This window comes from Narcine bancroftii, chromosome 4, assembly GCF_036971445.1.
Source record: "Narcine bancroftii isolate sNarBan1 chromosome 4, sNarBan1.hap1, whole genome shotgun sequence".
Taxonomy (NCBI): domain Eukaryota; kingdom Metazoa; phylum Chordata; class Chondrichthyes; order Torpediniformes; family Narcinidae; genus Narcine; species Narcine bancroftii.
Genome location: NC_091472.1, coordinates 199,697,289 through 199,720,252, shown reverse-complemented (window position 1 = coordinate 199,720,252; position 22,964 = coordinate 199,697,289). Strand labels below are relative to the sequence as shown.

Sequence of the window (22,964 nt, the reverse complement as noted above, 5' to 3'; positions counted from 1 at the left end):
ACTCTACAGCCAGATGACATTAACATCGACTTCTCCAGTTTCTGCTAGCCTACTCCCCATCCTCCCTCCCTTCCCTATCCCTCCGTCTTCTTTCCACCTTTGTTTCTCCATTGACAGAGCTACCTCGCCCTTATGTTTCCTAGTGTGCCCTCTCTTCCTTATCCACCCATTATCTCTTGCCTATGGCCTGGCCCTGTCCCTGTCCACTACTTTATCCAAGCACGTGCCTAAAGTTTGTTCATGCGTTAGTAAATGTTTAATCCCGACACATTTATTTTGTATCCTTTTATTTTATGTATAACGTACCCTGTTTCACATAGTGAGTTTCACCTGCATTATGTTTCACTTCAATCACTGCGTCTGCAGACCTTCAATCCTGGCGTTCTTTTTTCTAGCGCAGATTCTCTCATCTGTTCCCCTATCTGTCGAGCCACCTCTGAATATGCCCTTTATTTATAAATATCCTTATTTTCTGAGGTTCATAGGCGTTCACGTTTCCATGAAGTTTGTCCAACTCGCCCATCCTTTTCAGCTGCATCCAAATGTTATTCCTGTTGTTGAGTTGAAGGGACACAGCGGTATCTTACACTGTCTATTTGTTCACTTTCCCCTCCTCATTGCCACTCCGCCAACTTCCTCCTTCTCCTCGGTATGGTTGCTCCCCTGTAAAACCCGTTCAGAATGATCCGGAATTCATCTAAACCAGCATTTAATTCCCTAACACAGTTTTTAAGTACCTGTAGCTGTAATGTGATGTACACCTCGCAGATAAAACCTTATGGAAACTGTTGAGATCACTGACTATACAACATATGCAGAAGAAGAACGTCCATGCCTTGGCTGCCATTCCCACTGTCTATTAAATTGTGGAAAATGTAGGAAAAACGGTCATCTACGGACAAACACTTGCACCAATTTCGAAAGTACCGCCCCGAAGCTGCTCAAGCCATCGTCCGAATTCCCCACACGAACACTGGAACACTGCATCCCAGCAATAGCTCCAAAAACGGCCGCTCAGCTCATCTTCTCTTCGTTTAATTGCCTCGCGATAATTAAGAAATGGTGTTTAAGCAATTAAACCTTCCCTTTTCCGTTGCTTTTATAAACGCTGGTCGAACAAAAAAACGATGACAAAAATTAGCAAATAATATGAAAAAGCATATTTGGTATATTAAGAGTAAAAATGCGAGGCTAGAACAGATATAAGAGCGACCTAAACTGACGCTGTATAAATTGTAAATGGGATACAAAAAGATGCCAGAGGAACTGAATGAAAATTTACATAATTCTTCACCGTGAAATACATTTCATGTTGACCTAACTTTCAAGGGAATCAGGTCAGAAAGGAGAGTGAAATCATGATGAGCAGTCTGAAGATGATTGTTTGCCGATGAGTATAAAAGTAGATAAGTCTTCCACATTAGGTGAAACCACCAAGGGCTGCAACAGAGGTAGATATAGATATCGTGGAGGAATTACTAATGATGTTCTATTAATCAATATATTCTACCATGGTACCCTGGTTCTGGAGTTCCTGAAAGTTGAAAAGGCAGGGAGAGAGCAAAAAGGAGATTGTAGTCTTTTTAGCCTAATATCGATGCTTGGGAAGATTTTGTGGCCTATTGTTAAGGATGAGGTTAAAGAGTACTTGGAGGCACATGAGAATATAGATTAACTCAGCATGGTTTTCTGCAGCGGATAGCAGGTTATTCAAACCTCGTCCAAACTTTGAGGAGTCCACAAGCAGGCTAGATAACGGGACCAGGATTTTCGAAAGGCCAATACAAGATACTGTGCACGAGGCTGCTTAACAACATGTGAGCCGGTGGAACTATAAAGAATATAAAAGCATGGGCATAGAATTGGCTGACAGGCAAGAAACAGAGTGAGATCATTAGGATCCTATTCTTGTTGGGAACGGGTTACCAGAGTCATCAGCTGCAGCGGCGTTGGGTCAAGTTATTTTGCGCTAAAATCACCCATCACATTTAAAATTATCTATAAGAACAACCTGATGATCACTGCACCTTTCTTGATTCAGCAGACAATCCCTCCACTCATTTCCCTTTCATGCACCAATGAGTACATCCCTTATGAGCAATACCACACTCCAGTTCTTTCACCTCCGTCCTTGTCTTTATTGAAACATAAAAGCCGGCCTTAGCCTTCCTCCCTCGAGAGCACCAAATCTCTTTAATGGCCGCAATGCAACAGTTCCACGTACTCACCCACACGCTGAGCTGATCTGTTCTTTTCCTCACACACCTGCAGGAAAATACACACATCTCAACCCATGAAAATTACTTTATTTATACTCCACCCACTGACTTTCCTTCGGCACATTCTTACATAACACAGCACCTTCATTCCAGCAATGGCTCCATCATCGTACCTGACATTCTAGGTAGTTTCAACGTTCCAGAACAGCTCTTTGAAACCAGACAAAGAGATTTGTCCCTCTACTCTTCTGTACTCGAGTCTCGCTTGAAGAGAGCTATTGAGGTGTGAATGCTGCTCTGTTACTGATAGTGAACGTTGCTGATGACCAGGATTCGGTGAAGAGGACAAGCAGTGTCCTGGTGCCCCGCCTGGACGGGTAGGAGCAATTTTTGGATTCGATGAGGCGAAGACAGGAGGCAGACAGTCTCCCAGACAGGGCGGACAGGGAAATAGCCGCACCACACAACCGGCGAGGTGACCACCGGGTCGCGGAAGTTTACGTAAGATTTCCTAGTGGCCGAAGGGCCTCAGAAAATAAAGACTCACAGGGACACTCTCGAATGAAAGTACCTTCTCTAGGGAAAACATCAGCATGGACAAAGTAAGAATCATTACCTCTGGCGCTGAGGGAAAACAGGATAAGGCAATGCCCAGTGAAGCAATTGTGATTGGGGATTGAGGTCAGGAGCTTAAAGGGACATTTCTCAAATAGGACACTCTAGGATGGTGTGTTCGCTCCCTGGTGCTAGGGTTATCAATATCTTTGAGTGGGCGCAGGACAATCTGGAAAAGGAAGCAGAGCAGCGAAAAGTAACGGTTCATTTGATTCGCAACGAGTAAAGCAGCAAGAGATATGTGGTGGTGCTGCAATGAGAATTTCGATATAGTTGAAAAGAAGATGGAACTCAAGGGTTGTCACATCAGGATTATTGCCCATGCATGAAACAAGAAGAGTGTGCAGTTAAATTCGTGGCTACGGAATTGATGCAGGACGAGGCCTTTAATTTTATGGGATCACTGGGTTCTGCTCCATGGCTGATAAGAGCTGTGCAAGAGGGCTCAGTTGCCCCTAAACTGATAGCGGAAAGCATGTTGCGCTGGGAAAATTTTACACATACTCGTGCGATAGGATCAATGGTGGAATCACCTGGAACCACAGTGTGACAGATGGAAAACCTGAGACTAAATATCAGTTAGAAAGTAAACAAGTTCAATAGACTTGATGCTTCAGTGAATATCTACTTCCAAGGACAGTCTGATTACTCCTACTTTTAATGTCAATCAGGTACAGTTGGTGGAAGAAATATTTGTGCGGATATCACTAGTTGAGCTTGAGTATCAAGGCGAGATCTGTGTTTGGATTACACTTTACAATCTCTCGTATTTCCCATCGTCAAAACATGTAATCTTCACAGAAATGTATGTGACGATATTCTGAATTACTCTTATGACTCCAATAAACCAGTTTTCATATTTTCAGCTGTGAATGGCTTTACTTAGTTGATATAAACATTTTACGTAACTTTGAATTGAGATTTTCATAACTTGAGCAAATAATGCATTAGATTATATTTAAAGACAAATGAAATAAAATTGATTAAAATTAATAAGATGATAAGATGCTGAATTCCAAGAAAAAGATTTCGATGCTTATGCCTCATCCATGGTTCTTCGAAGACTGACAAGAAGCTTCCCGTTCACCAGGATATTACAACATTGAAGCCATTGTCACTATAGTAACTCTACAAAAAAGTTATCGGGATAGTCATAAAAATAAGAAAGTTTTTAACTTTTACATTTCTGCCCCTAATTATTATTATAGGCATTAATGACTAATACATAGCAATTATTATTACAGATACAAAAATAAATATGGCAAGTATAAAATTAGAAATCAAAACTTTCTGCTTCCTGTAAAAGGCAGATTTTAGTAATATGTTGATTTAAGTAACCAGTCTTGGTTTTAATCTGCACTTTCCAAACGAAACCTTTCTTATCCCGAACTGTGTCCACGATTTTGCTTAGTAACCAAGAATTTATTGGTGCATAATCGTCCACGAAAATTACATCTGCATACAAAATTGCATTTAGGTTTAGACTATTTTCTATCTTTGTAGCAATAATGAAAAATATTTTTAAATTTATCTTTTCCAAAATAAATCTGCAATAAACTGCACTTGTCTTCATCTTCATCTTGCATAGATGCATTATTTCTGAAATTGATACAGTGGCATTAAAAGTTTGGATTTAAGAAGAAAGACATGATTCTGTGTAAGTGCCTCGATGTCATTTAAATCGATAGAAATTTTCGTTATTGGATAACTCTTTAAAATAGCTTCAATTTTGTACAATATATCTGAGGATTGTCATCATTCAGCATTTGATTATTCAAAATAGAATTAAGAACTTTCTTTATCGATTTTATAATTATTTCCTACACACCACCATAATGTGATCCTGTTGATGGGTTAAATATCCAACTAATTCCTCTTTGAAGTAATGCATCATGAATGTGATGTTGATTCCAATTTTGAATTGTTTTTGATAATTCTAGTTGAGCTTCTGTAAAATTAAATCCATTACCAGAACGTAACTCCTTCCCTTGATCACATCTGGAGATAAAACACTGATAAAAGTGTCAGTATCAAGCGATGACACTACTTCAATATAAATTGCTCTAATAGTCAACCAAGTAAATATAGCTCCATATCGTTTTCCAACACTTCCTCCTCAGTTTACTTGCAAAAGTCCAAAATAATCAAATCCCACGTATGTAAATGGAGACTCATCAGGCGAAACTCTCTTATGGAAAATCCTCCATTTTTTTGTTGTTCAGGTTTAGCATTTGCACATCGACAATTAACACATTTTGATATAATTCTTTTGATTAATGTCAAAGCACTGAGTATCCAATATTTCTGATGCAATTGTGATAATATGTGATTACAACGACCATGACCTGTTTTTCCATTGCAAATCAACAATGTATTCACTTTTGGTTATTCCACAATACTAATTAACTGACTGTTCCATAACCACCTTTGCTGGTATCAGCAAAATGGTGTAATTGAGCAAATGGGACAATTGCAAAGTCTGTCGGTTTAATACATCTGTCGACTTAAATTCTTACTAATATTTTAAGATTCTCAATCCAATTCATCCAATTTCGTGTGGTAGAATCTAGTGTAGTTTCATCTCATCCAAAATATATAATTTTCCTGGCTATTAATAGTACTGGTAGCAATATTCTCAAAGAATCATATATTGAGCTTACGATCGAAAGAATACTTCTTCTTGCCAAAGAGTTTTCTTTCAAACTATTTCGAATTTGAAAACATCATAATCAGCACACCATTGCACTCCCAGAATTCTTTTGACAAGTAGAACGTCACAATTCAAATCAAGATTGTTCATCGTCTTTGCTCTTTCTACTTCAGGAATAACATCCAACACATCTCGAATTTTGCTCATACAGTTGGTAAGGAAGACATTTCCTTTATTACAGATCTCATTTAAGTCATGATAAAGATCTATTGTTTCTTTTTTATATAAAATCACTGATGTAAGTCAATCATCAACATAGAAATGATTTCTGATGATGTGCGTAGCTTGAAAAGTAAATTACTATTCATTAGCTTCAGCACATTTCCTGAGAGCAAAATTTGATCAAAATGTTGACGAAAGTTCTCCAAATAAATGAATTGTCATTCTGCATTGAATCATATCTTTATTGTAATCGCCATTAGGCCACCATATTGTGAGAGATGAGTAAACTTGATATAAAAATATGAAAGATAGGGAAACTAGTACAGACACATGGAGTGATGGATTAAACCAGTATGACCATGCTAAGCATGGAAATTAGAATGCAGGAAGCAGAGTGAGCCTCTGTAAGATAAGAATCTTCTAGTCTTTCCGACAGGATCAGTGAGGCCACCGTATGAATAAGATAAGGAGAGGTAAGGAATAATAGAATGTAGGAAGTTGAGATAGTCTGGATGAGATAAGGGTCTCCTAGCCCTAGACAGAAGTACAAAGTTCTACATATATAATTAGTAAGCCATACACAGATTTATCAAGTTATGCATATTTAATTAGTAAACCCTAGACAGGATTAGCGAACTCTGCATATGAAGGGACTGTAACTCTGAGAGTTTAAAAGGTATGAATGGGGACAAGGGCAAGGTTGTGAATAAGGACAATGGAGATAATGACATGAGAAAACACCGACAGGATACCCCCTGGTCCTCCAAGTCCACTGAAACTGCACGTAGGCAGGAAGGATTGCCTATGCCAAACCCATCCAGGAGGCAGAAGGATGTAAGGGGGAGGGTATTCTGATACTGAAATTCACTGTATAAAAGTTGGATGAGCCCCAGTGTATGTGTGTATTCCCAGGGTAAGGGGAAGCACCCAACTTTGCATTGTTGTAAAATAAATGTTCTTTGTTCTCAGTTTTTGTCTCGAGCAATTTCTGTTAAGGTACTTCTATTTCTAACAATATCAATCATAGACAATCATGATCTTCTGATGGTACTTTCACTTGATGAAAAATCGCTTCAATATCTGCTGCAATATCAGTAGGCTCTTTAGAAAATCTTATAAGAAAACCGATTAAAATACTAGTTTAGCCCACTGAATTCAATTAAAACCCTTGCAATGATGCTCCACAATTAAACTGTGGATGTATAACTCCATGATGAGGTAAATGCCATTTCCTATTATCTTTACGTTCGAAGATATCTTCAGATACGTTTTCTACATAACTCTTGGTTATCTTATCTGACAGGACATTGGTATATTCCAAATGAAAAGAAGATTTCTCTTGAAATTTGTCTTCAAATTCAGCATACGCCGTTCTGCAATTATTTTATTGTCTGGCACACAAATGTCCTTTTACTTCAAAGGTAATGCAAGTTTAACATAATTTGAAACTAAATCCAGAAACTGCTTAGCCTTCTTCGAAGGATCTTGAATATCTTTGCAACTTTCAGGGCAATCAATTTTAAATTGTTTTTGTCACAGATCATTAAATTTGACAACTGAAATTCTGTTGATATTAACATTCGACAGCTCCTGATCATTATTCATTTTTCATTCTAATGGTCCTTTAATTGTCCATCCAAGCAATGTTCGCACAGCATAAAGTCAGTCGTTGTGACTTCGCATTGCTTCTAGATGTTCTAGATCGTTAGGTGCATCTAATCCAATGAATATCTCGATATTGTCATCAATCCTGAGTAAGCAAACGTCTTTTAGATGATCCCACTATTTGATATCATCCTGATAGTGAATCTTCTCCTTATTCACAGGCATAATCCTCTGAGTATATAAACTTGGAAGATCCAAAAATTAATTGGTATTCAATTCAGCTATCTGTGAACTTGAAACTATATTAGTTTCAATGTTCTTTTCATCATTTACTATATTCAACGAGATTTGTAGTCTTTCACCATGAAGATTAAGTTTATTCATCAATTCCACAGCACAAAATGATATGGCTCTTCCTGGATAAAGAAATCCATAAGCCTTCAATATGAGCTTCCTTTTATTAGCTATAACATATACAGGAACTATTGTTACCGACCCCAGTAAGAATGTTTGTCTGAATCCAAGTTGAAGCGTACTCTTTAACTGTGTCTTTAGTCTTGCATTCAAATGTTTGACATCCTTCTCAACTTTACTTATTTGCTAGGTTGTTGTAAACTGCATATATCACAACTGAGTCACTTGTTACAATTTTTGCTAATGTGTCCTTTATGCAAGCAATCAAAACATATTCAATTCTTCTTTAAAAATCTTAATTTCTCGTCATAGGACTCGTTCACCAATAGTGAACATTTTTCTAGAGCATGCTGATCTTTGCAATACAAACCGGTTTCCTGAACAGTCTGATCTTCTTTTTTCATTTTTTCCCTGTTATTTATTATGCTTGTATCTGACACAGCAGTAACAATGGTTCCTCCCTTTTGTTTCTGTTGAGACGATAATTTAGACTTTTTTTTACATTCTGAGGAATTGTTGAAGCATGCTTAATACATTCAAATACTGCTACAATGTTAATATACACATGCCATTACAAAACTTGTACCACATGCTCAAAAGTGGCGACCCTTCTGGAAATAATTTTAAGATCTGCAACTTTGGTTTTCCTTAATTTCTGCAGCTTATAAGGTCATCTGTATAAAATAATTGATAAATCAGAAAGCAAATTCAGCTCTTACAAATATACGCTACTTCCCATTGCGTAATAACATCCTTTCATAAACAGTGCATATGCTTGTCAAGCCTTTGGTTTTATTGTTGGCCAAGAAAGAATCGTGCCTATGTGGCCCCTTGCGGTTTTATGTTCATTGCTAGGATGATGATGGTATAATTCATTTGCCCTTTTGAAACCTTGGTCTGGATCCATATACTGACAATTATGTACTAATTCCTTTACCTGTCCTCCAGCATAGTTATAGGTAATACAGACGACCTTTTTCTTTTTAAGTATTACTTTCAATGTAATGTTCAAAGGAATTTACGAACGTCAGATATTTTAATGGATATTCATTAAAAAGTGGAATTTCCTTTTATGTATACAATGAACCTTTTTGCTGCACCAAAATAGCAGAACTTTAATTTTGTTTTATTATGAGTGATAGATCCATGTCCGTTAATTGCAATCTTTGGCTTCTCCAGATATGGAGACGTAAAGTTAAAGCCTAACCAATGACAGATCTTAGTATTTTATACATTGCTGGGGAGAAGGGGAACATTGCTGAAATAGAAAGAGGACTTTTCACCTCCATATAAACAATGGTTACTGAATATCATGTCCTTTCTAAATTTAGACATAAACCCAGACATAATTTCAAGAAGGTTAAGATCTTCATTGATAATACTTGGGGTCAATTTATGGCTTACATTCACAACTGGAGTGGTCGATTTGCCGAGATTCAGTAAATGGGCGTGGTTGGTCGGATATCAGAAGGTCGTTGCACGATTTCAAGTCTTCTAAGAATACTAATTAGAACTTTGGATGGTAGCCGGGTTCAGATTATCAGAACCAACCGTTTACCCCATTTTTAAATTTTAGTTTCCTTTCTCTTATACTCAATATATGGATAGATTGGAATATGAGTCCATGTATTATTAAAGGAAAGCTGCCTCAGGACCTTAATGATGCCATCATCATCACCCTGTAGAAAAACAAAGGCGAGAAATCAGACTGCTCAAACTACATGGGAATCACGGTGCTTTCCATTGCAGGCAAAACCTTCGTTAGGATTCTCCTTAATAGACTAATACCTAGTGTCACGGAAAATGTCCTCCAAGAATCACAGTGTGGATTTCGTGCAAACAGAGGAACTACTGACATGGTCTTTGCACTCAGACAGCTCCAAGAAAAGTGCAGAGAACAAAACAATGGACTCTACATCACCTTTGTTGACCTCACCAAGGCCTTTGACACCGTGAGCAGGAAAGGGCTTTGGCAAATACTAGAGCGCCTCGGATGCCCCCCCACCCCCAAGTTCCTAAACATGGTTATGCAACTGCACAAAAACCAACAAGGTCGGGTCAGATACTGCAATGAGCTCTCTGAACCCTTCCCCATTGAGAACGGCATGAAGCAAGGCTGCGTCCTCGCACCAACCCTCTTTACTATCTTCTTCAGCATGATGCTGAAACAAGCCAATAAAGAACTCAACAATGAGGATGGTGTTTACATCTGGTGCCACACGGATGGCAGTCTCTTCAATCTGAGGCGCCTGGAAGCTCACACCAAGACACAAGAGCAACTTGTCCGTGAATTACTCCTTGCAGACGATGCCACTTTAGTTGCCCATTCAGAGCCAGTTCTCCAGCGCATGACATCCTGTTTTGCGGAAACTGCCAAAATGTTTGACCTGGAAGTCAGCCTGAAGAAAACTGAGGTCCTCCAACAGCCAGCTCCCCACCATGACCACCAGGCCGCACACATCTCCATTGGGCACACTGAACTCAAAACGGTCAACCAGTTTACCTACCTCGGCTGCACCATTTCATCTGATGCAAGGATCAACAACGAGATAGACAACAGACTCGCCAAGGCAAATAATGCCTTTGGAAGATTACACAAAAGAGTCTGGAAAAATAACCGCCTGAAGAAACAGAGAAAGATAAGCGTGTACAGAGCCGTTGTCATACCCACGCTCCTGTTCGGCTCCAAATCATTGGTCCTCTACCGGCATCACCCATGGCTCCTAGAACTCTTCCATCAGCGCTATCTCCGCTCCATCCTCAACATTCTTTGGAATGACTTCATCACCAACATCGAAGTACTCGAGCTGGCAGAGTCCGCAAGCATTGAATCCATGCTGCTGAAGACCGAACTGCGCTGGGTGGGTCACATCTCCAGAATGGAGGACCATCGCCTTCCCAAGACCGTGTTCTATGGTGAGCTCTCCACTGGCCATCGAGACAGAGGTGCACCAAAGAAGAGGTACAAGAGCTGGTTAAAGAAATCTCTTGGTGCCTGCCACATTGACCACCGCCAATGGGATGATATCACCTACAACCATGCATCTTGGTGCCTCACAGTTCAGCAGGCAGCAACCTCCTTTGAAGAAGACCACATAGCCCACCTCACTGACAAAAGACAAAGGAGGAAAGACCCAACACCCAACCCCAACCAACCAATTTTCCCTTGCAACCGCTGCAACCGTGCCTGCCTGTCCTGCATCGACTTGTCAGTCTCCAACGAGCCTGCAACAGTCGTGGACATACACCTGCATAAATCTATGTCCGCAAAGCCAAGCCAAAGGAAAAGAAAAAAAAAGAATATGATACCAATGTAAAGGCATAATATATTTAATTTAATGGACAAAATCTATCAATTTTGAGATAAAAGTCAATAAAAATAATTTTAAAAGGGAGAAAGAAATCACCTCAGGTCATTACTAGCTAGAAACATAGACTATCACGGTATATAACACCAACACACAGCACATTCTTTGTCTCTCTGCCGCCTGGTCAATGCCCCGACATCATTCCATGCTAAGTCGCTGCTGTGGACATTGCTGGAAGTGTCGTGGGAAAGGTGCGTTTGACATTAAAGCTGAGCCATTATATTGCGATAAGTCAATACTTACAGAGAGGCACACCCAATTTCTAACAGGTAACCGAGTGTGTGCAAGAGACTCTGAATATAGTGTGCGTACTCAAGTACATGTGTATAGGTTCACTATTGTCGGAATCTAACCTAGGTCCGAGGTGAATGTGTATATCCTTTTTAAGTGAAATAGTAATCGAGTACCCTTTAACGTTCTCGCCTGTTTGTCTCCCGTGTCCTAATTAAAGTAAAGAATGATTGTAACACTCGTTTCCAAACTTAACTCTCTATGAACCCACTGAAATGAAACGCTTTCCAGCACAACGGTAATGCTCCCCCTCTTTTTCGACCCATCCTATCTAATTTTGAAGCATATCAACAGCTGTACTTGTATCAGCCACACCTATCATTGTGTCAAGAAGTACTGTATCTGTAACAGCCTCAACATGATAAGTCCACGAATGAATTCAAATTTATATGATGTGAGGAAGGTCTCCCTCTCGCTCGTTTTCCATTTTCCTCTCTCTACAACACACACACACACACACACACACACACACACACACACACACACACACACACACACACACACACACACACACACACACACACACACACACACACACACACACACACACACACACACGCCTGCAACTGATGCAAGAAAACGGACAATGGCTGCACCCAACACGCAGCTCTTACTCGCAGCTCCCATGCTTAAATGTGCAGATGAGTCAAACAGTGCCCGCTTCGCATATGCCCGTTGCATGTACGGAATTATGGTTAATTGGAAAAGCAGAAATACTTTAACCAATAGTTTGTTAGTGTGCAGAAAATAAACTCTGCTGCTTCATGTGTTGAGCCGTAAATTCCCTACTGGCCAGTGGGGCTGCTGCAAGTATGCGAAACTAGGGGATGTGATTAAATCAGCTAAAGGTGTTGTCTGTGTTTTTATAGTGGGAAATGGTAAGGTGAGTGCTCAGTGTATGTGGTCTTCACCTTGATGACAGGTGTGGTGGTTTCCAACTAGGTTCCCGCCGGAGAGGTCACGTGACCGTCCGTCCTACAATTCACCACCTTATTCGTAATATTTGTTTCATAGAAATAAATACATTACACCCCCTCCAATTTATTACATTTACATCCCCATTCACGACCTGTGTTTTCTCACAAATGCTCTACACACTTCATCAACTTATCGACCATTTTCTCTGTTATCTTTCCTCTCATTCTTGTTCCCAACTCCCATTAACTAAGTTTGGGGCACACACGAGCAACATTTTGCGCAGGATATTAGTCTCCTCCAGTTCAGACTCAAACCACCCGCCGGTGTCAGTCCTACGTTCCCTGGAGCACAGTACAATGATCCTTAAATACCAAGCCCGCAGTTCAGCACAATTGTTTTTTAAATTCTTCACACTATGAACCATATTAACCAAAATACTCACAAACATTTCCCTCTTGAATATACACAGTGTCATTTTATCCCCTTTCCCCCTCTCTTCCCTCCCTCCTTCCCACCACCTCCCTACCCACTAAGCGTTCAACATATACAATATAATAAACCCATTAAAAAATGTCATCACACAATGAAAATAAACAAGAACATTGTGTAATCTACTTTTACAAATGAACTTTGTCAGTTCATTTTGTCTTCTTCTCATTCTATCATTTTAGGTGGTGGAGGTCTGCGGCTGGCCCTCTTTGTTGTGTTGCATGTATAGTTCCCAAATATGTTTGAATACTGTGACTTTATTTTTTAAGTTATATGTTATTTTTTTCCAATGGAATACATTTATTCCTTTCCATGTACCATTGCTCTACTCTCAGGCTCTCTTCTGATTTCCAAGTTGACATTATATATTTTTTTTTGCTACAGCTAAGGCTATCATAATAATTTTTTTTGTGCTTCATCCAGTTTGAGGCCTAATTCTTTACTTCTTATATTACTTTGAAGAAAGATCTCTGGATTTTTTGGTATGTTGCTTTTTGTGATTTTATTTAATACTTGATTTGGATCTTCCCAAAATTTTCCCAATATCTCAGATGCCCAAATTGCATGTACTGTGGCTTCTGTTTCCTTCTTACTGCGAAAACATCTATCTGATATTGTTGGATCCCATTTATTTAACTTTTGGAGCGTGATATATAGCCTGTGTAACCAATTATATTGTATCATGTGTAATCTCGTGTTTAATGTATTTCTCAAAGTTCTGGAGCATAGCTTTTCCCATTTTTCATTTTTTATCTTTATGTTTTGATCTTGTTCACACTTTTGTTTGAGTTTACAGCTTATTTCATCGCTCTCTTTCTCTTTCAGCTTGATGTACATATTTGTTATAAATCTTTTAATTATCATTGTGTCTATAATCACATATTGAAAGCTGCTACCTTCTGGTAACCTCAGCCTGCTTCCCAATTTGTCTTTTAGGTAGGTTTTCAGTTGCTGATGTGCAAACATTGTACCATGAGTTATTCCATATTTATACTTCAGTTGTTCAAAAGTTAATAAGTTATTTGCCAAAAACAATTTTCTATTCTTTCATTGGCATTGCTTCATGTTTATTTGCATTTCACATTTATCTTGTATCCTGTTATTTCTCCATATTCCTTCACTTTCTTATGTAATTCTTTTATTGATAATTCTGGTTCTGTTAAATATGCTATGACGTCATCTGCAAATAGACTGATTTTATATTTCTTCTCTTTTATTTTTATCCCTTTTATTTTATTTTATGTTCTTATCGGTTCTGCCAAGGGTTCTATAGCTAAAGCGAACAGTGAGGGAGATAGTGGACATTCCTGCCTAGTTGACCTGCTCAATTTAAATTGGTTCGATATATATCCATTTACTGTCACCTTCGGCAATGGTCCCTCATATAATGCTTTAATCCAATTAATATATTTCTCTGGTAGGTTGAACCTCTGTAGTACTTTGAATAAATAATTCCATTCTACGCTGTCAAAGGCTTTCTCTGCATCTAAAGCAACCGCCACTGTTGGCATCTTATTTCTTTGTACTGCATGGATTGAGTTAATGAACTTAGAGATATTGTCCGTTGTTCGTCTTTTCTTAATAAATCCAGTTTGATTTAATTTTACTATTTTTGGTACACAGTCGGCCAATCAGTTTGCTAATAGTTTTGCTATTATCTTATAATCTGAGTTAAGTAGAGATATGGGTCTATACGATGCTGGTGTTAGTGGATGTACCCCTGCCTTTGGTATTACTGTAATTATTGCTGTTTTATATGAATCTGGCATGATGTGTTTTTCTTCAGTCTGCTTCATTACTTACAGGAGAGGAGGAATTAATAAGTCTTTAAATGTTTTATAGAATTAAATTGGGAGTCCATTCTCTCCAGGCCTTTTATTGTTCAGTGGCTTTTTTAATATATCCTGTATTTCCTCTATTTTAAATGTTTTTATCAATTTGTTTTGCTCCTCTTCTTGAAATTTCGGTAGTTCAATTTTCGCCAGAAATTCATCTCCTTTGTCTTCTTTCTCTTTGTTCTCAGTTTGGTATAATTGCTCGAAGAATTCCTTGAAGTTTTCATTGATCGCTGTTGTGTTATATGTAATTTGTTTATACTTTTTCCTTGATGCCATTACCGTTCTTTAACCTTGTTCTGTTTTAAGCTGCCAAGCTAGTATTTTGTGCGTTTTTTCTCCTAGATCATAATACTTATGCTTTGTCTTCATTTTATTCTTTTACATTTGTAATGTTTCATATTTTATTTTTTTCCGCAAATTCTCTTCTTTTTGTGGTATATTCCCTCGTTGGTAGTTCTTTTCCTCTTCCTACTATTTCCTTTTCCAGCTGGTCTATTTCTCGTTTGTAATCCTTCTTCATCTTAGTTACATAACTTATTATCTGCCCTCTAATGAAGGCTTTCATTGCATCACAAAACATAAATTTATCTTTCACTGATTACGTATTTCTTTCAAAGTACAGTTTAATTTGGATCTCAATGAATCTGTAAAATCCCGTCTTTTAAGTAGCATGGAGCTGACTCTCCATCTATGTCCTCCAGCTCTATTGTTAATAACAAGGATGAGTGATCCGATAACAATCTAACTTTATATTCCGTTACCCTAAATCTCCCTTGGATAGGGGCTGACAACAGGAATAGGTCAATCCTTAGATATGTTTTATGACTAGTCGAATAATATGACTATTCCTTCTCCTTTGGGTGTTGTCTCCTCTATATATCCAAAAGTTGCATTTCCTATATTGAATTAACCATAAATTAGGCTACTTTGATCTTTCTGCTAGTCGTTAGTCCAATTTTATACATCTTTGAATCCAAATTAAGGTTAAAGTCCCTTCCTATCAATATATTCCCCTGCGTATCTACAATCTTCAAAATTCTGAATATATTTGGCACTTTATCATTACATACCTCCCTCCTGGATCTATTATTTCGTCGTCTATTTTGGTTGGTACATTTATATTGTTTAATTTTGCTACACCTCTGGATTTTGTGTTATATGTTGCTGCCGTTACGTGCCTTACCCAGTCTCTCCTTAATTTCCTGTATTCCACCTCAGTAAGATGCGTTTCCTGCACGAATGCTATATTAATTTATTTCTTTTTTCAGTCAGTTGAATAGCCTCTTCCTTTTGATTTGGTTATGTATTCCGTTAATATTTATAGTCATATAGTTCAACATGACCATTTCATACTTTGGTTACATCTCCTTTCCACTTCCTCACCACCACTTTTCCCCTTTTCCCCATTTCCATTATTCAGTTTTCTCTTTTTGAACGCACTGTATGACAACACTTCTAAAACATAAAATATTTCAACCATTCCCACATCTAAAATTCCCTTAACCCAAGTGTCCCCCCCTCTCTGAGTCACCCCTTGGCCCTTGCTGGGCAACCACAAACTCCCCTCTCCATTCAGGCTGTGAACCCAGTCAACTGATTTCGCAGTGACTGTTATTCTCTCCCACCCAACACCCTCCAGAGAAGACTTTTATCTTTACATTACAACAAAGCTACCCCTCATTCTTTTCTTTATCTTTTTATGTTTTATTTATTTATTCTTAATTTTTTTTATCCCCTCCTCTTTTTCCCCTTCTGCCTTACTTCCCTTTTCTTCCCTTCTTTAGTTCATATTATACATTATTTTTACTTCTTTATATGTAGTTTGACGTCGTTCTTTGCTCTGGTTACATCTCATCATCTCTCATTCTGTCTTGTAGGCATTCTCCAAATTCTTGTTCATTCTCTGGATCCAAGAACAGTCTGTTATGCTGCCCCGGGATAACTATTTTAAGCACCGCTGGATATCTTAACATAAACTTATAGCCTTTCTTCCATAGGATCGATTTTGCTGCGTGAAACTCCCTCCACTTCTTCAGTAGAATTTTTTTTGACCTTTGTATTCCACTGTTCTTTTTGTCTTCTCATTTTGTTCATTGCCCTCTCCAATATATTTTGTCTTGCCATGTATCTCAGGAATTTTATGAAAACGGATCTTGGTTTTTGTTGTGACTGTGGTTTCGGGGCTACTTTTCTGTGTTGCCTTTCTACTTCCATTCCTTCCTGCATTTCAGGCATTCCTAGGACCTTTGGGATCCATTCTTTTATAAATTCTTTCATATCTTTGCTTTCTTCACCTTTCGTAAGGCCCACTGTCTTTATATTGTTTCGCCTACTATAGCTTTTCATTATCTCCATCTTCTGAGCTAACAATTTCTGTCTTTCTTTAACTTGTTTATCACTTTCTTCCAATTTTCTTTTTAAGTCATTAATTCCATAACTACCGCCATTACACATTCTTCCACATTTTCTAAACTTTTCTGTACATATGTTATGACCAGCTCTACTCTACTCACTTTTTATTCTGTACTTTTCATTGTTCTTTTAATTTCACTAAATTCTAGTGTCAGCCATTCTTTTAATGCTTTCATTAATTATTGAACATTTTTAAAAATCTATGTACTGTCCATTCATTTTACCTCCTATTCCTCTGTGCAGAACTTGGTGTTCTTCTTCTTCTGTGTTTGCTCTTGGGTTTGTGACTTCTATTTCTTTTCCTTGCATCTGTGTCTCTTCTGACTTTCTTGCTGAACTGCTTGTCTCAGTTTGTTGGGTATTTTTTTCCATGGTGTCTTGCTGTTAGTCCTCTTCTTCTGGGTTGGTTATCTGTTGTCTCTCTAGTTTTCTTTTTACATTCTCACCCCTTCCGTTCCCGTTGTTTTTTTTTATCTTCCAGCTGATCTCTCCTCCCGTTGGTGTTGTCCTTGTCATGCACAGTTCCGCACTCCTGTTTGGCTCCTCTAGCCATTTGTGCAGTCCTCCGGTTAGTGGGCAGCGACCCTGCAGTGTCTCGGGGTGTGGGCTCCTCTTTCCAAGGCGGTCCCTGCTTTTTCGTGCTGGTAAGGCCTTCACTTTTCTCTTCCAGCGTCTTTCTTTCTTCTTTTCTTCCCGTTGTTTTTGGATTTTCTTTCTTAGGTGTCATTTTCTCCACACCTTTATTTTTTATTTGTTGTAATTTGTGTGTTCTGGGGCTTTGCTTTTTCTTCATTTTATTTCTTCTTTTCTGGAGAAGGCTAGTATTCTCCTACCGGCCACTACACCATCACGTGATTCCTCCCAACACAAACTCTTCAGGCACGTTCTGAACTACGTTATTCTCATATTTCTTACCTATCAAGGACGTGTCACCATTAACAATCCTCAGATCACAGTCCTGCACACTTCCTACCCGCATCAACATTCTCTACACGGATTGTGAGATAATGCTCTCACTCCCTCTTGAGAATGTCTTGAATTCAGCTTGAGACATCCCGGATTCGAGAACCTGGGATAAAATGTCGGTGGTTCACAATGAATATGGAATTTCCCATCATTACACTTTGCCTCTTGTCATTATTTTCCATCTTCGCCATAAGACCATCATCGATCCCAGAGGCTTGACTACCGTGACGTGTCCCTCATATGTCCTCCCCTCAGCAGTACACAAACGTTCCAGGTTTGATGGATGTGAACAGCCGCAATGGTATCGTGTACAGATTGCCTTTGTCCCATTTGCTCTCCATTGTCTAGAGTGTCCAGACCTATATGTAAATGACAGAAGTGAATAGTCACAGGTGATATTTGCATGGTTTGTTTACTCCTTTAGATCTATCAACTGGTCGCCTCTCGACCTGCACCTTGCACTTTGGACTTTTGACGTGATCATATCTCACTCATTCACATGAATTCATTGAAGTTCAGTTATAATCAATTAACATGCACATTTTCGAGTTGTTAATTGAAATAATTCCCGCTAATTTCGACCCCAGGTCTATGGCACCTTCCTGTCATCCTGTGACCTGAAGGACTGGCATGGCTGTGCCCTGACTGATATTTGTCCAATGCGTCGCTCCTGCATGGTCTAAAAAGCTGAAATACTTTACCTGTTTTTAAATCACCCTCTACCCATCTCTCTTTTCCCAGGCCTCTGGAGCTAAACGACGCCTCCAAAATGACCACATCATTCACACAAAAAATTGATATGGAAGATGGATCTCTGAAATGTAATATTATTATAGGACGGAGTAATCTACAGCTAAAATATGTCCGATAGAAAATAAATATCTCATCATTGTACAGGTCAGAGCAAAGGAGTTGTAGTCCAGAAATTAAGGAAATATGTTATACAATTTAACCAACCTCTCCTGTCGGATTTGATTTGAATTTTAGACATGGATCACGTTAACAGGCCATTTCGGCTCAAGCGTTCGAGCCGCCCAATTTTACACAATTAGCACACACCCCCGGTACGTTTCAAACGGTGGGAGGAAACCGGAGGCCCCGGGAAAAACCTACGCAGACACGGGGAGAACTACAAACTCCTTACAGACAGCGCGGGATACGAACAAGTTCGTGGTATATCCCTGGACGAAATCTCATGGATACAGAAATAGGAACAAAGGTGTGTGGCGAGAGATGAAAATAATCAACCAAAAAGTCAAATAAACAGTTAACTTTGACTGAACCCACGAACATCATTTTAAGCGATTAAAGCGTGTCTAAGAGGCGTTTATGCCCGCAATTGATAATTATAACCAGCTGATTCCACATCACTGAGCTGGAGTTGCGAGGTTTGCAGCAACGCACTTTCATGATAACAGCGATAACAATGAGTTTATTTTCACTACATTTGTACCATGAACAAATTCACTGAAGCCCTACAATTGCCTCGAAAATATTTGTTCTTTCAACATGATAATGCTAGACAACCGGGTTTGAATCCGGCGCTGTCTGGAATGAGTTTGTACGTTCACCCGAGTCTGCGTGGGTTTTCTCTGGAAGCTCTGCTTTCCCCCACATGCCAATGACATTCGGATTTAGTCGCGGAATTGATTACATTGCTTTGTTTGGGCAACGCGTGCTCACGGGTATGAAGGGTCAGTTACCGTGCTATATATCTAAATTAATTGTTAAAGATTGACTAATGAAACCACGATAATCCGCACATCGAATGAAGTGGGTGAAAACTTGAGCACATTGAAATATGTAGGCAACCCACACATAGATGAACCGTGAACCCCAGTCTCTGCCGTTCTGAAACAGCGACCCGACTTGCTGTCCACTGAATCGCCCCCATTTTCATTAAACTTGTCCACTCGCCCATTCCTGTGCTTGTGTTGCTATTCGTACTGATTGTCCATAGAATGCCTTTGCTTTCCATTTTATGTTATCAGTCTGCCATGACAAATGCTCTTAATTTTGTTTCACCCTGGTTGTCTTTAGTCTGAAAAAAGCTGCCATTTATTTGGTTCCGTCTTTTTCCAATGCCTTTGTTTATCCAGGAGCTCTTCCTTTGTTTTCCGTCCGTTTCCCAACCAATTCTATATACCAGGAATATAACTGATTCTAAAAGGCACCCGAGAGGATCCATTTAAATGTTGTTTTCCGAAACTGTTCTACCTCAGATACGTTGAAATAAATACGTGCACGCCACAGCACTCCGGGGATTGAGGGTTACATACGTAATCAAATTAATCAAAATTTATATTGTGCAAGCACGGTGCCCTGTGGGGATACTGTTGTATAAATTGAAATGTTTGGCAAGGAAATTTGAGAAACCTGCATGCAAAGTGCAGGAGAAAACAATTCAGACAGAAAATGATGGAAACATTCTATAGTGTCAGGAAATTGTTTTACATTATAATCGCCTTTAGCGGAGTTCCAGGTAATTTATTGTTTATTCGATATATGAGTGAAAGCCAGAGGGTTTCTTTCTGCGCTGCATGACAGTGACTCGTATGGCAGTGACAGGGAATCTATCGTTGAGTCGGCATTGTCACATTATTGGATAAGTATATTGTCTTTATATGCGTTATTGTCGTTTTATGGCGATTCACAAGTTCGTATAATAAATTTTGTCATTTAGCTTTTACAGTCTGGCGGTTCAAATATGTCAGATTTCAGTGTTCTCGCTCCACTGCTTCTACCCCAAGCCACTTCCATCCTCGGGGAGAAACGTACGTATCATGCCATAATTCCACCATATTTGTCCAGGCCTTAAACACTTATTGTTTAGGACGTCTCGTATTCTTGTGCAAGTTACACCTGGAAACATTTCTCGTATCACAATCATGACTTCGTTCAGTTGATTAATGCATTTTTTTACAGTGTTCTATTTTATAACTCCAGATGGAAGCTATTCTCTCTCTCTCTCTCTCTCTCTCTCTCTCTCTCTCTCTCTCACTCACTCAAAATTATTTTTAATTCGAAATATTAATTCCCGATCGCAGAAGCAGATGTTTTATCTCCTTACAATTAATTACAATAAAACTGATGCTCGAATTGAAAATCAGATGTTAGATCAATCAACACGGATACAATGAATAATAGGTAGCATCTGTTTAAAATAAATATAAATAATATTTCAGGGTGAAGACATTTCGTCAGGCGTTTTAAGTTAATTCGACCTGAGGAAGAATCAACAGAGGGACGGACTGTAGCTCATTCTTTTACCTGAAATGCAATAAACTCTGTTATCTTTATTCTAGCTGTCCCATCCCATCCCACACTCAATACCATCCAGCTTTACTGAATAAAATGTTTAAAGACTCTAGTTATTCATCCCTTACTATTTGATATTTTGTTTGTTTGATGCAAAGACCCATGATGCCTAAACGGCGATCTTAGCTGACTTAGATCGATTTGTCACTTTGGAAAATACGTGGACCTCCTGTGTGAGATAACGGCTGTGAATATAATGACCATTTCTTTTGGTAAGTCTTCCCTTTTACATGGTCCAACAGCTGCACATATATGTTGCATCAATTCCCGTGGATACAAAAGCCGTACCCTCTGGCAGTTTCCCAAAATTGACCTTTTTATATCAATGGACAGCAGCAGAAGGTTCCAGTGACTGCAGGCAGCATCACGTTTATATATCCCATTCCTCGAGCTCCGGGCGTTTGGGTTTATATAACCTAAAGGTAGCCAGTTTCCTGAGCATGTACATCTGTATCTTGCTTGTTGAGATTGTGTGTTATACATTTTAAGATTTCCACTTAACGATCACCTATGATTTAGTCTGTATCTTAATTTTGCGACCATACGCAAACCAACACTTTGAATTTTGTTCTATTAGGTTTCCTTAGTGAGGTAAGATACGGAGGTATTTCCGTTAGAAATGTTAATTATGTTCCTTTCTTTACAGTGAATGTTGTGGCAATAGCGATCCTGTCCCGAGGAAAATGTGGCCTCTCCACCTGCATCTGCCGTTATCTTCTGGGCATGGCAGCTGCAGATCTACTGTCTGTCGTCACCGCAGTCATATTAAGGCGGATCAGTTTTTACTTTCCCGCAACCTTTCTGGAGATCTACCCCATCTGCAGCGTGATATTTTACCTAATGGGCGTGTCCAAAGACTGTTCAGTTTGGTTTACCGTCACCTTTTCCTTCGATCGCTTTATCCTCATTTGCTGCGAGAGGCTGAAAACAAAATATTGCACCAGGAAAACTGCAGATCTTGTTCTGGGAATAACTGGCCTTTTGCTGCTTTTTAAAAATGTTCCATTCTGTTTTATTTTTCAGCCGCGAGAGATAATTAACCACGTGCCTTGGTACTGTAATGTTATAAATGACTATTACAGTGAACCAGGCTGGCTGATATTAACTAAGCTGGACAAAGTTCTCACTCCATTGCTCCCATTCATTTTAATTTTGTTGTTCAATATCCTGACGGTCCGCCATATTTTAGTGGCCAGTCGTGTCCGAAGGGCGCTGCGGGTTCAAAGCAAGGGAGAGAATCAGAATGACCCAGAGATGGAGAGCAGGAGGAGGTCGATAGTTTTACTGTTCACTATTTCCGGGTGTTTTATCCTTTTGTGGTTAACGACTGTTCTTGATTTCTTATACTGTAACATTGCAGGAAAAAATCCAAATGATTACAACGATTCCGAATATATTTTCAGCCAGCTGGGATATATGCTGCAGAACTTAAGCTTGTGCATAAACACGTTTATATATGTGGTGACCCAAGCAAAATTCAGACAGGCGTTTGTGAATGCGGTGCAATATCTGCTCAGTTCACTGCTTCGAGTTATTAGAACATGAACCATGGAAACAAGCAGAGCGGTCGAGGGGAAAGGGACAGGCTGCATGAAAATGACATTGACACTTGTAATTTTCAATGTTGCCACGACATGTC

General features: G+C 39.1%; 1 protein-coding gene across 1 annotated transcript; it reads left to right on the top strand.

The window, feature by feature from the left end:
• Window positions 1-20,422: 20,422 nt before the first annotated feature.
• Window positions 20,423-22,870, top strand: LOC138762421 (probable G-protein coupled receptor 139). The gene is made up of 2 exons (XM_069936178.1): window positions 20,423-20,489; window positions 21,972-22,870. Exons 1-2 carry the CDS (start codon window positions 20,423-20,425, stop codon window positions 22,868-22,870), a joined length of 966 nt encoding a protein of 321 aa, XP_069792279.1.
• The last annotated feature ends 94 nt before the right edge of the window (window positions 22,871-22,964 follow it).

Coding starts and splice junctions, on each gene's coding strand:
- LOC138762421 (XM_069936178.1), top strand. CDS start 20,423: ATGATGGAAACATTCTATAGTGTCAGGAAATTGTTTTACATTATAATC. Junction 20,490..21,971: donor CGCCTTTAGCGGAGTTCCAG/GTAATTTATTGT, acceptor CTTTCTTTACAG/TGAATGTTGTGGCAATAGCG.